Source organism: Rhea americana, unplaced genomic scaffold (genome assembly GCF_003343005.1).
Source record: "Rhea americana isolate MKP2758 unplaced genomic scaffold, rheAme1 scaffold_139, whole genome shotgun sequence".
NCBI lineage: Eukaryota > Metazoa > Chordata > Aves > Rheiformes > Rheidae > Rhea > Rhea americana.
In genome coordinates this window covers 2,315,989-2,329,644 of record NW_028185472.1, presented here as the reverse complement: position 1 = coordinate 2,329,644, position 13,656 = coordinate 2,315,989, and the positions used below count along the sequence as shown (strand labels likewise).

The window sequence follows — 13,656 nt, the reverse complement described above, 5'->3', positions numbered from 1 at the left end:
TCATAGATAACTGACATTCATCAGCAATCCCACTGTGCACACACTGCAGAGATAGGTACTATATCTTCTATTGTAAAGGTAAATTAGGTGAGGTCAATCTCGGAGTGGACGCTTAAAATTCACCATTGGGTAAAAGTTACAAGTGCTTACACGTCAGTGCATTTATTATCTCCCTGTGAAGAACCACCACCTTTCCTGAACCCAAAGGAACAAATCAGAAGGCAAAACGTAAGGCTTGAGCTTGCCCTGGCTGTGAAGCACAGCCCACACACTCCATCGCGTCTTCTGATCCATCAAGCTGACGTGCACGCATGGACGCRTGCACAAGCTGCCCCTCTATTCCCACAGCACCTTCCAGCAAAAGTTCACTTGCAGCTCCATCCTCAGCATCATCCCAAAGGGCCCAGYGGCCAGTCTGGAGGCCAAAGCAGGCCTGACTAATCCTGTTCAAATTTAAACAGCAGAACCACAAGCCTGCTGAAGGCTCATGGCATGCGCAAAGCACCCAAGACCCCACCGCCCCTGCTGGAAACTCTCACAGCTCCTTTTCAAATGAATTCTCTAACTATGGTGATAAATAAGGGAAGAATAAAAATGAGTTTTGCTGTGGTTCACTGGGGCTGCAGGCTGCTGATATAACGACGATTTATGCATGGAGACACAACAATCCCACMGCAAAGCATTCATGTAAAACCCCAYAAAAAAGATTAAAGTAACCTTGCACAGAGAGASGCTTTCCCACAATACTTGCCAAACGGTGGGACATAACTTGGCAGAGGTTTTCTGGAGAGGTACTTGCTGCACCACTCTCCATAARTTAAAGCAGAAATAACCCCACAGGTGTTCTAGTGAGAAGGCAGGYAGGGTGACACCTTTCTATCTGTGTATCTCTGCTGATTTCTAACTCCAAGGAAAACTAAATTTCCCATTAAAGGACAAGAGAAGAGGAAATACACAGTTCCCGTGAAGCCTACTTCAAAGGTAAGCATTGCTCTCCTGATGTTAGATAAATACTTAACAGAAAAAAAAAGAGGTCCCAGTTTGCAACTCCACCCCCAATAGAGCATTAAGCAATGCATCTAAAGATCAGGAATCAGTTCCTGATTCTCCTATTATTGATATCATCGAAAGTATGTCTCCAACACAGCTCACAAAGAAACCAAGCAACAAGTTTTAGGTCAGCCACCAAGTTAACTACATTTTCTCTTCTACTCGGACAAGATTTTCCCATTTCCCAGGTGTTCCAGATGCAGCTTCTCTTCATGATGACTGAACGTAACACAGTAACACTCGTGATGGGATCTTTTTGTTTCCCAACACCTCTCCTTCTAAAATCTTAATATTTCTATAATATTGCTCAAATTGCCCATTTATCTACATCCRGAGGAGCTGATGATTGCACAACACCCAAAGACAACAGTGACCAAATACAACGAAAACCAATCTGCTTGTTTTGTTAATCTYCTAACACTGTGCTCTGAAACTCAATGTGATGTAATTGATAGTGAAATCAGGAATGCTGTGTTTAGACTGACACCCTAAAGTATTCCTTTCAGTTTGACGCAAGTCTCTATTGCACAGGGTGACAAGTAGGATCTCAGGGTGCCAGACTTTCTTCCTTCAGAATCAGGAGACAGAAGTTCATCTGCAAGTAGTAGTCAGATTCTCTTTGACAAAGAGGAAGAAAGTACTAAGACGATCTCAAAGCAGTAGTCTATCTGGAATAGTCACRTATTTACCAAGAGCTTTAAAATCATGGCTTAGCAAGTACTTTATTTAGCCCAAACAGCCTGTAAATTAGCATAACCTACGTAAAGAAACTGGACAAATGCTCCAGCAGCCAGCACATGCTGTGCTCCATGATCTAGTACCWGCACTTTTAATTCGTTTGCAAGGAAGAGAGGAAGGGAGTTATCTTCTTCTATGACAACATGAGATTAGACACACGAACATGGTAGGTTGCTCCTGTGAAAGTGCTCCAGCAAGTTAAACGGTGGTGGCCTGCAGCAGTTCCCAGGGTGAAGGGGAAAAGAGATTTACAATCTTTCAGCTTACACCACCTGCAAGTTTTCTACAATCAAGGGTTTTACCTTTTTAATAGGCTGGGTTACCAAGTCCTCACTAATCATCTTTAATTTCATTACTAAGTTTCACTTCCCAATTAATAAGCAGGTAGTAGAAATTACAGAGAATGCATATTGGGCTAACAATTTTGGTCTTCCAACAACAGTCTAACAGCACAGACTGGGAGAGACCGCATTTGTCTACCAGGCCCTAAAGTGTAYGTATGTAAGTTTGGTCTTCAAGAAGAGTTCAGCACTGGCTGCTGAAAGGCAACTGTCTTAGCATCACTGAATAACATAGTCTGGAAATAATTYCTGTCTATCATCTGGTCCARTGCCTTKCTCAAAGTATGATCAACTAGATAATGCTGCTCTCTGCCATGCACCATCACATTCTGGKTATCTCCAAGGATGGAGASCCCACAGGTTCTCTGGGCACCYTTTTCTAGTACTTGACAACCTTCATGATAACAAAAATATTCCATAAATCAATTGGAATTTCYCTTGTTGCAACTTGTGTCTGTTATCTCTYGCCCTATCCCTGCACACCTTTCAGAAAGGTCTGGCTCTATTTTCTCTATACTCTATCTTAAAGTAGTTGAAGACAGGAATCTCTTCCTCTCCTTTATTTTTTAAGGCAGAATAACCCCAGCTCCCTCAGCTTTTCCTTGTGTATCACATGCTTCAGCCCTATAATCATCCCAGTGGCTCTTTACTGGATTCTTCCTAGTATGTCAATGTATATCTCATGCTGGGAAGCCCCAAATTAGGCACAATATTCCAGGTATCATCTCATCTAATTCTGAAAGAAGGTGTTATTCTTTCCTAGTTTCAAGGAAGCTAAGGGAATCTGGRTCTTGCTATGGCCCACAGATACCCAGTTATTACATTTATCTTTTTATTTTTAAATAAAACAATGGCACACGTTAAAGCACAGCCTCTCCGTACATACAAAAGGTCTGTGCTCTTGTCATCAAAAGGAGAAGATCATTTATTTTTTAGTTAAAAGGATGATTACCAAATTGTGTTACCGTGCTTTGGGCCCAATCCAAAAAACAAACCAAACAAAAAAACTTTACTGTTTTTTAGATTAGATCTTGATATGAATAGAAATAGTGTCAACAATTACATCACATGCTGCACATAGCCTTCTCTGCAGAGATAGCATCTTATCTTTAATACTGGAAGTGCAAATAGTATTTGAACTCTCCCTTTTCTTGAATAAATACACACAGTCARACCTTTACCCGCAAATTCACAGAGCTCCATTAATGTTAAAAGAACTTCAGAGACTTCACAACAGCCACATGTTAATAAGTTGCTTGAAAATGAAGACCTTTCCTTGCATTTAACATGCTCTGTAACTTTCCCGTTATTCTTATCTTAAATTATATTCTGTATATTGAAACAATATCTGTCAGTCCCATTGCAACTACCACATTATTATAGCTAGAACAGTCAAAACCTSTTTTGGTCCCTGCAGAAGTAAAGCATCCACTGCCTAACCAAGCTAAAGCAGAGCACAGCTTAGATGCACAAACCTGGGCACCTAGATGGGTCCTGAATATCACAAAATACTGCCAAGCCTATTGCAAGTTATACATGAARAATCAAGCACCCATAAAAGATCAAAAACAATGCAAGAATTGCACTGTTTTCTGCAGGTGCTGAAGAACAACTCCCTCTAAATAGGGCTTTATGACRATGTTTGCTCTGCTTTTCTAAGCACAAGGTCAGAAAAATCATCCCCTAACATTTCAGAAAGCTTTCCAGAATAGCTTTTTCCTTACATACCTGTACATGACTTCCACAGAATGCAATCTGATGTGGTAGAGAATTTATCAGCACTCGGGGGGGGGGGGGGGGGGAGGAAAAGAAAGAGCTTTTTCCACTTTTGAAAGTAGAAGTGTTTAATATACCGCTAAATCTCCTAAGGAGTTTGATTTCAAATAACTCCCAGAAGGCATCTTAATCTGACATATTAATAGAGATTGGGAACATTACGAAAGGATTACTTASTTCTTAGTTTTTCCTTAATTTTCTTTTCCAAGGAACTGAGGAAGGAGGGGAGAACAGAAGAAAAAGTGTGATGGAAATTGTACTCCTATCTTAGAAATGACTCCTCTTGCAACCTGCATAATTTGTACAGGAAAGCCAAGGCAAGGAATGGGAAATGCCAGGACAGCGGCCAGACAGAAACAATAACCGCAACTACAGTCAAGAAAATCCCAGTGTATTGATCTCGAATATGAACTTCACAACGTGGGATAAAGGGCAGCTTGTTCCCACCAATTTCCTTCAGAGCACATTCAACGTCTCACTCTCAATTTTTTTTTGCTGACATTCAGCTTAAAATTTCCTTTTGGCAGTTGCAAGCCATTGCTCCTTCCTAGTGCCCTGCATAATTCCTTTCYGCTCACAGTATTTAGGCTCTTCAAATATTTGCAGACTTATGTCCCACCTGAGCCCTCTCTCAGCCACACTGCGCATATTTAGCTAGCTTAACATTGCCTTGGAAGTAAATGTCTCTAGCTCCTGATCATTTTTGTGCAGCATAAAAATGATAAGTTTGCTCATAAACTGCAAAAAAGCAGTAAGTATACGAGCAAACTTATGAACAGAAACTCCAATATGAAAACAGCATGTATCTAAATTTGGTTCATCAGCTATTACTCTCCAAAAGCCTTAATAGTTAATCCATCGTGGCTGTGACAAAGATTCGAGTGCTCTGCGCCTGCTGGATACATAGTACAGCTCTGTTTATGTTTAAAGTATACTTTTTTATGAATGTGCAGACACGCCTGCTGATCAATAAGGCTGAGAAAAACCTGCAGTAATTACTTCTGGGAAGATATAGAACCTATGCAGTTTTAATACAGACTAATGGAGTTTCATTTTAGTCTCACTCTTGTTTTCATTTGGCATCACACAGTCCTGTTGCTCYAGTAAGTGCGAGCTGAGAGACTGTACATTCCTGTACTACATATCACAAGCTTTTCAAATTATTATTTTGTAGTATTTCCAGTCATTTACTGTTACAGTTACTGTGAGACAGTTACTGTGTCTCTTCTGTAAACATAATGCGGAGAGATGAYGTGATCGGGTGTAAATCTCCATCCYACACAGGCAAGATGGAAGCTCTGGCTACCYGTGAGGTAAAGTGCAGCTTAGTATGAACTAAAACATCAGAGTGACTCTTACAAGTCCCTACACCTCTCCATTAATAACACAGCAATTGCTCCCGACACCTGACACACCTCATGGGAATGGCAGCTAACAACTAAAAGGCCCCAGCTGCCCCAACACCACTGGGGCAAGTGGCCCCCAGGGCTGCTTAAAAAATGAACAGACAAGTCAGTAGGACTTACCTAATTCTACCTTTTAGCTGCTTATGTCCTCCTATAGATGTCTGTAGGCATCACAGAAGGATGCCAACTTGCACAAACTAGCCTCTGCTTCTCTATCTYCAAAGCTAGATTTTTTTCCCCTGAGGTTTAGGTAATTCAAGTCCTGAAAGAAAAATGCCAATGTTGCTCTTTAATTTAAGAAACAGCATAAAGATACCTAAAATAGCAAATAAATGATTGGAAGTATAAACATATGTGCTGCTTTGTAAAGGCCATGGATTATTATCTGAGGAGAGAATTTTATTGTTAGGAAAAAAAAAAACAGACATCATGCTCAAATGTCATGCAGAGGTTTGGGCTGGTGAGGAGCACATAGGTTACCTGTCATTCACTTTGTAAATGCCACATTTTCCAGGTGACTCTGGCACAGAGTGTTTTAGAAGCAGATGTTGTTCATATACTGCTAACTAGTTAATAGATTATCCCAAGTAATCAGGTAGGAGTAGGAGCTCAAAAACACTGACAATCATTTAGACACAGAGGTTGAGCCTTCAACCAAYAGAAGCTAGCAGAGCTCTCCTGACTCCTGCACGTTACGGTGTTTGACTGCCATAAAGCAGCATGGTAGCAAAACAAGAGAGCAATGTGGATATTTGAAGCATATCGGGCACTGATGGTATTGTATCAGTCTATACCAGAAAAGTATTACCCTACGAGGTAAACCCTTCCTATACATTAAGCCTAGACTCGAGTCTAAAAATAGGAGGGAGGTGGGTTTAATCTTCCTTCCCTCCATTCCCACRTTCTCTGATTAGCCGATACCAGAGACGAAGAAAAGCAGGGAGGAAGAGGAGGACTCAGCCSGACCCCATCTGTTCTCAAGCTCCTGTACGAGCCGCACAGAGGTAGCTAACAACTAAAAGGCAAGGGTTATGTTCAATAGGCAAGACCCCAGGCTGGGCGTGTGCTCACCGACCCGCCTGTGTCCTCCTTCACCTTCCTGGTCTTTGCACCAGCTGCCTGCCGGTTTGCATGCAGTCAGCATTTCCCCAGTTCTGCCRCTCAGGCCACTAAAAGACATGTGAGCGTGCATTCAAGCGCTAAGCTGGAATCAGAAGCTACTGTTTGGTGTGTAGCATAAAATTACTGAGATGAAGTAATTCACGGGCTATTTCTTTCCCATTTAGCTGCTTGGAAATAAATTCCTTGTCACCAATAGAGTTTCTGCTGTCAGCGCTCTGACTGGATGCTGTGACACTCTTGAAAACAGTAGGTTTTGTATTCTCCTTTTCTTCCCACTCATTAACTTTTTCCTCATTTTCTTTATTGCTATTTCACTTACAAATGAGCTGGCTAAAGTCCAGAAAAAATCTCAGCAGCAGAGTACAAAACATCAGGAGCACTCAATTTCCCCTTGGGTTATTCCAAAAATAAGAGCCTTCTGAGGTCCAGATAAGTAATTCAGATACTTACATAAATATCAGGTCTTTCCACAAGTAGTCCTGACCCAATATCATCGTAGATTAATTCTGATCTCATTCACACCAGCACCTGTGTGAGACTCCTCACTTATTAACATGAGGTTCTCGTTTATATGAAGCCAAACACATAGATCTGTCTGTTAATGATTCTTTTCCTTCCCCTTCTCATCATTCTTGCAAGCTTTTCTCCAAAATATTCAGGCTTATCCACAAATCAGGAGTCAGGGGAAATAGGATGCATCTAAGCCATCTTCTTACTCTTTTAATCCTTAACCTGATAGTACATACCCAGATTTGGTGCCTCCCRAGACGGCAGCTGCTTTGGTTCATCAGCATTTTGTCCAGTCTTAGTCCTTTCTGATACACCCCTGTATGGACAAGAGGTAGTGGAGAGCCACCTCTGTCAACTTAAGGCCATTTCAGGTTGTCACTACACAAGTAGGCTCCTTTCTCTACCTCTTTTGATAAACCTATTGGCCACTTAGCACATCTCAATCAGCAGAAGAACATGTACTCTGTACCAAATCCTGAGGTAAACAGGTTGCACGATAGCGGACGACGAGACAAAGAATTGTCTATAGACCTTATCTCTTTACAGTCAGGACATAAGTTATTATTTAAGACACAAGTGTCTTCAGGCTTGATGCCTACACACATATGCCCTGATGATCAAGCAAACATTAAAGTCCTTCCATTATGGAGGGCCTGATACTCCTTTTTACCACTGACTAACTTCCTGGACAAATAGCAAGTTTTTTTCCCTTCCAAAAAATTGCATTACACTTTGTTCATATGCCATTTTTTACAGCTTGTCTGAATCTCTGCTTCACATTTAACTGAAGATAACTTTGCAATTAGGCTGATTAGCTTATGCAGCAGAGCTCATGGTAACTGGCCAGTTGTGCCAATTAGGCACCTTCAACAAGATAAAGACTGAGAGATAACTTTGCTTTGGTATATTTATTCATCACTGAGATGTAATATATACAAAGAGAGAAATCAAAATTGTTATTATTATTTTGAAAACACAGACTAAATACTTGTTAGGGGTCATTGTAGTATACAGTGACCAACGGCCAAAGGCACTGAGCTGGGATTCAGACAGTTTGGGTCTCCCACCATCTCCCAGTGCAACTTAGGCAAATCACTTCAGCTCCCCTTCCATAACGAGGATAATAATATTTTCCATTTGTCTTATCTATTTAGATGGTAAGCTCTGCTGGGCAGGGACTGCCCTCTTAAAATGAATGAGCACACTAGTGTCCTGTTCTCATGCACTGCCTGCAGGGAATACTGTAATACAAACAATAAATAATGTAACCCATCATGATTCAACACCCAGAGCAGGGATTTTTGACCTGGATTATCCATGGAATAACGACCCTTTACAATGTAAGCATACAAATATAGATCTCTGCTAAACATATATGAAAAACACAAACTGAATTCAGACAATCCAGCTCCTTAAACACAGATCTTTGTGGTTAACCTGAAGCACAATCTTTATGCAGCCACTTAAGGATCAGCCAGGCCATCATCTGAGCATGAAAGGGATGAAAGGACTTAAATCAGGCTTGGTATCCTTTAGCATAGAGCAATGACATATATGGTAGCTGCCTAAAGGGGCTATCACTACTAGGATCGAATCACCACAACTGGTTGCTCTATAGTGGTACAAGCTAGTGCCTCATCTCCTGCAAGAAACAGCCTTCAGTTGAAACGCACATGCATTGCAAYGGGCATAGACTAACCTAAACGATCTTCACTAAAATCCCCAGTCCAAGTGATGATGATGCATACGGCTAATGTGTCTGATGAGCCTAGAAACTGTAAGACACATTTGCAAAAGGAAACAAAGATGGATTCCTAATTTTGTTGCAAAATAACCTATAAAGGTTTGCAGTACAGTGAGGTGATCCTGTAGTGCATGACCAAATACTTAAAAAATCAATGCAAGTCAATAAACTAACTTTCTCAAGTCAGACTCTTAGCTTACTGCCTCTGGCACCAGTTTAGGACAGCGACCCAGCCCATCAGATTTAAGCTGCCATTTTCTAATTACAGGAGAAGAATTTGTTGTAAAGCTTCTGCTATATGATCTTCAGCAACCAGAATAGCAGAAACAAAGGAATCTTATATATATAAAAAAAAATTGTTCACCTGCTTCACCCATCAGCTTGTCTCTGCATCGAGATGTGAGATTATATTCACCAGGTTGTATTCTTATTTCAAGAAATGCTAGCTCCTCTGATTTCCCAAGAGAAATATAATGAWGGAAGAGTTTGTCTTCCTTCATACTGTAGCTGGAGCAAATAAGGATTGTTGTAAATATCCAGTCTTTTGTTCAGTGAGATCCTAAAATGACAGCAGGGCAGTTCACCCCAGTTGCACGTTTCTGCAGAACACATAGGAGGGTTGAGGTTCACTTTAATTACTTTTTTCCATGCTCTATTTTAGATTTTAGCACTCCATTCCTCTAAGCAGAGAAAAAGCAATAGCCCTGTTTCCTAAGGGATTACCAAGGAACTATCCTGGCTATACATTGCCACTGAATAAAGAATATCTGACAGCTTCTTACTTAGCGAACACTCCATTCAAGTTAGTAAAACTGTGCAGCTTTAGACCACCTGAATACCTTTTTTTAGGGTTAATATGGATCATTCCTCACTATTACACAAAGCTATGCAAAATACTTCTGTAAATGAGCTTCTGCCTTTGAATTCTCTCTCTTTGTTCTCTCCAACTTAAGACACTTGACCTGTCCTCTTTCCATTTAACATGGACAGCAAATGCCAGGGGCAAGAAAGCACTATCCTTCACATCTACCATCAGAGCAACCTAACACCAAAGAGCTTATTGTTTTGCTCTGGCAACCAGAATATGAACATCACATGTGACGAACACCAAGGTTCAAGATCAGAGTCTCATACGCTCTGCAACCTACTGTACATAATAAAAAGAGACRTTTCAGTCTCCTTGATACTGCTAATTTCTCCTTCACTCAAGCAGACTCCTTAAGGAAATTTCATCCCTTATTACAGCACAGACCAGCAGTACCATTCATAAGCCAACACCACACAGACAGCTCTGCTATGTCCAGTATTATGTACACYTCAGCTCTGCTCACCTAGCTGGGCTGTGCTGGTATTTTTTCTTCCCCTGCTCCCTTCCTAATCCATCTTATGACCTCCAATACTGCCCTACACCTCCTGTACTTGCAATATTTCCAACCTATTCCTCTGAACCACCCCTGCCAACTCTAGCAGCACTCAAACACCCTCCCAACTGCTGCATCCCTTTTCTTCTGCTGTTGGGACACAGAACAGGAGACACTGGAGCTGTATTCAGTGCTACTCCACAGGAAAATTGCCTTTCTGGTCCTGGCAGGTCTAAAGACTGCTGCCATCCTAACAGTAGGACAGGGCGCACTACAGGAGACAGTGGCAGCTGGAGCTCCAAATTGTTCTTGGACACATCAGGCATGTCCATATGGTCCCTAAGTTTGTACTGTCACGAAAGTCTTAAAGGAGATCGAGGGCATAATTTCAGAGCAGGAGATGACAGGCATGCAGTATGGACAAAGCATCTGGAGACTCTGATGGCAAGCACATCATCCTTGTTGCTGTTTACTGTGATATTTAACAGCCCTGACTTTCTTGCACACTGTACCAAGCAGAGAACTGAGGGAGATAAATGAAACCTGCTACTCGGAGATACACAAACGCTCTACTGAGGGGAGTCACGTCTAATCTTGCATGCATAGGTGACTACCTCGAGTAACTACTGCCACAACATGGTAGCAGCCCTAGATATTCCTCCAGCTTGGTTTATGCCAATCCTTTTCTTTTAGTCCCTTCCAAGTCTCACTTCATCAGACTGTATCTTACAGACTACTTCTGAAAGAAGGAATGCAATATCCTAGCTTTTACTTCTTTTTTTCATTTTAGTATTCAGTTTAGAACTTTTCATCGTTTTAAGTCCATCACAAATCTGTTTTAACTGCCTGCAGACCTTGTCCATCTCCAACCTTCCCAGGTCCATATGCTTCAGCACCAGTCTCCTTATTGGTCTAGTACTGGGGAGGGCCAAATATCTCATAGCAAATTAGAGAATCAAATTATCCAGTGAGTAGTGCAACATACTATTAATTACTACCCATACTACTAATTACTACCCATACTACTAAAAACCTCCAGTAGCCCACCCTAAACATACTATCCAGCCAGACTTTGGTTTCTCTGTACTATCACAGCTCCTATTTCCAAAAGGAGCCACAGGAAAGCAGGAAATCAAATCCCATTGATATTAAATGGGAGAGAGATACCTAAATCCCTTGAACTATTGTACACTTTACTTGAGAAAAAAAATAGGAAGAAGAGTAGTTATTTAGGAATTTGAGAAAAGTCAGCAAAACCAAGCACTGCATAAAAAAATAGCAGTGACATCACAAATGAGCAAGACAACCTACCCCACGACATGCTGGTACATTTGCAGTAGTAACTTCTGCAGAYAGAAATCACAGGAATCCAATTCAAAAAGTATCAGCTATTAGCTATTACCAAGAACAAAGTTGGATATTAAGTGGTAGCCTAGAAAGAAGTGTAAGGACTTGATCCTGCAATGACTGTTGAACACAACGCGAGTCATAAGTACACATAACATTGCCAAAACTTAATAGCTTTCTCCTGAATAGCATATCCTATCMCATCCCAACTGCAATGAAATGGTCCCCTTACAAATCTGGAGAGGAGGGGCATGCTCAGAGAYGTTTAACAAAAATAAGGAGATACATTTAGAGACAGAGTTGTACGTTAATTTAACTATCTAGGATACCACTACAAAGATTCTATTCATTTTGGCAGAACACACTATTGGGAACACCTGTGAAATAAAATAGTAAGAATTAAAAAAGGATGAGCTGGTGTGGCAACCACACAAAGCACAGCCTTTGATATTCAGCAAGTCTTTCATTCAAGCATTTATTTTGCAATTTACATTACCTAGAAAAATGAGAGTGGACCAAAGCCAAACATTTCTGCCTTGAACTTCTAAGCACCATTTCAAATACAAGCCAAGAAGGTCCAGCAATCTTGAGGCACAGAAGAACACTCCAGATCTGGGTGAAGGAGGACTAAGAACAAACCTACATGAAAAAGGTTACTCCCAGAAACAGAAGCTCCTTTCAGCCTCAGATTATGACTTCATYTGTCTCAAGGTAAACTTCCCTTCACAGAATTGCCTTATTTTCTAATTTATGTTGCTCATTTTAGTCCCAAAGCATCTATCTGCCAGAGAAATGTACCAGTTCTGGCTTCTACTGGTTAAAAAACACCAGAAATAAATGATTATGTCAGAGGTCTGGAAAGAGTCCTCTATCTTTTTCAAGCTTAGATCTCAAAGTCAGTAAAATATTTTTACAGGGTGAATTTTCCTTGGGGGCCGTGCGACTCATATCACACGTAAGCTCCCAGGGGAGCAAAATGAGTATGACAAACAGAGTGAGCAACAGCCTTTTCATCCTAAACTACAGCCTTATAATGTGACAGAGGAATTACCAGCCCACAAAACTAAACCCTAGTTTCACTTCATGCTGAGATTTGCTGAACCTCATTGTGGAGTTCTGGACTTGAAGAACAGCAAGGCAACTCCCCTCCTGTTCTTCAGCTGAACAGGACACAACATACACACTAACACCAACTACAACAGGCACTGACTACTGCAAAGCCAGTCCAACTCTGAGTGGCATCGAATTAGATTTTGATAAAATCCATTAGATAAATGGCTCAAGTCTCAGTTAAATCATGGACAGCTGGCACCTTATTAATCTTTCATTTCACAGCAGTCTCCTTATGCTGYAACCTTTGCTTTCTGACAGCTCAAACTTCTGAGAGTTAATGACTGGCAAAACCAGGGTTGCCAAGTCCAAATCACTGCATTCCAAGTTGAAGCTAAAATGAGCTTGTCTCTTCATAATGTTTCGTATTTGCACTGATCTTTCTGCCCAGGACTTCACATCATCAGTCCCACTGGAGTAGACCTTTAGAGGAAACAGCTACCAAAGCTGAGTAAACAACGAACAAAGGGCACGTGGCAAAAGGTGTCTTCACAAATCTCTCCTCCCCTGAAGAGTTCAAGGAAAGACATACAACCACCAATCCTTCCCCCCTTCTGAAAGGTTTCATCCTCCAAGAAAAAGTTAAAAGTATGGTCACAAATGATCTAGTAGCTCCTCAGAGCCACCAAAGACCAATTCAAACATGACTCACATCTCTTTCATATCAAATGGGCAACTTCTGCTGAAATACAGAGCACTATAACATGCATTGGAATAGCACCAGCACCTTGAAACAACAAGTATTGCAACAGCACAGTGGCTTAATACTCACACTCAGCAGGAGGCACTTGTTTTCTTTGATGGCACCTATGCAGCCCACAAAGCCGATGATCATGACAAAAGTCCCCGTGACGATCAGTAGGTTGGCAGCTGACAGGGATGGGAAAGAAGAGGAGAGGGTAGCAAAGTTGCCTTGGGTAACAGCCAGCCAGATGCCTACTCCAAGAATTCCACAGCCTCCCAACTGGGAAAATAAAGAGAAACAAAGCAATTCAGTCATTGTATCCAAGCAACCCCAGATATTAATTGCGACTGATTTTGCGGTGGTACAAAGGGTCTGCTGGGGCAAATCCAGTGTAAGAGTTGATCCTTTCCCTACAGGACTAGGTAGAACAGACAACAGAGGAGGAAAAGAAACATTATTTTATCAC

The 13,656-nt window shown here is 41.3% G+C and overlaps 1 protein-coding gene across 5 annotated transcripts in view; it reads right to left on the bottom strand.

Annotated features, from left to right (window-relative positions):
- TSPAN4 (tetraspanin 4) overlaps nt 1–13,656 on the bottom strand; it is a 247,700-nt gene that overhangs the window by 58,905 nt on the left and 175,139 nt on the right. For 4 of the 5 annotated variants that reach the window (XM_085298497.1, XM_085298495.1, XM_085298498.1 and 1 more), the window contains one exon: nt 13,278–13,469. The exons of the other annotated variant lie outside the window; for it this stretch is intronic. In XM_085298497.1, the coding sequence (XP_085154623.1) occupies nt 13,278–13,469 (192 nt within the window). The remainder of the gene's footprint in view (nt 1–13,277; nt 13,470–13,656) is intronic. 5 annotated transcript variants of the gene reach the window in all.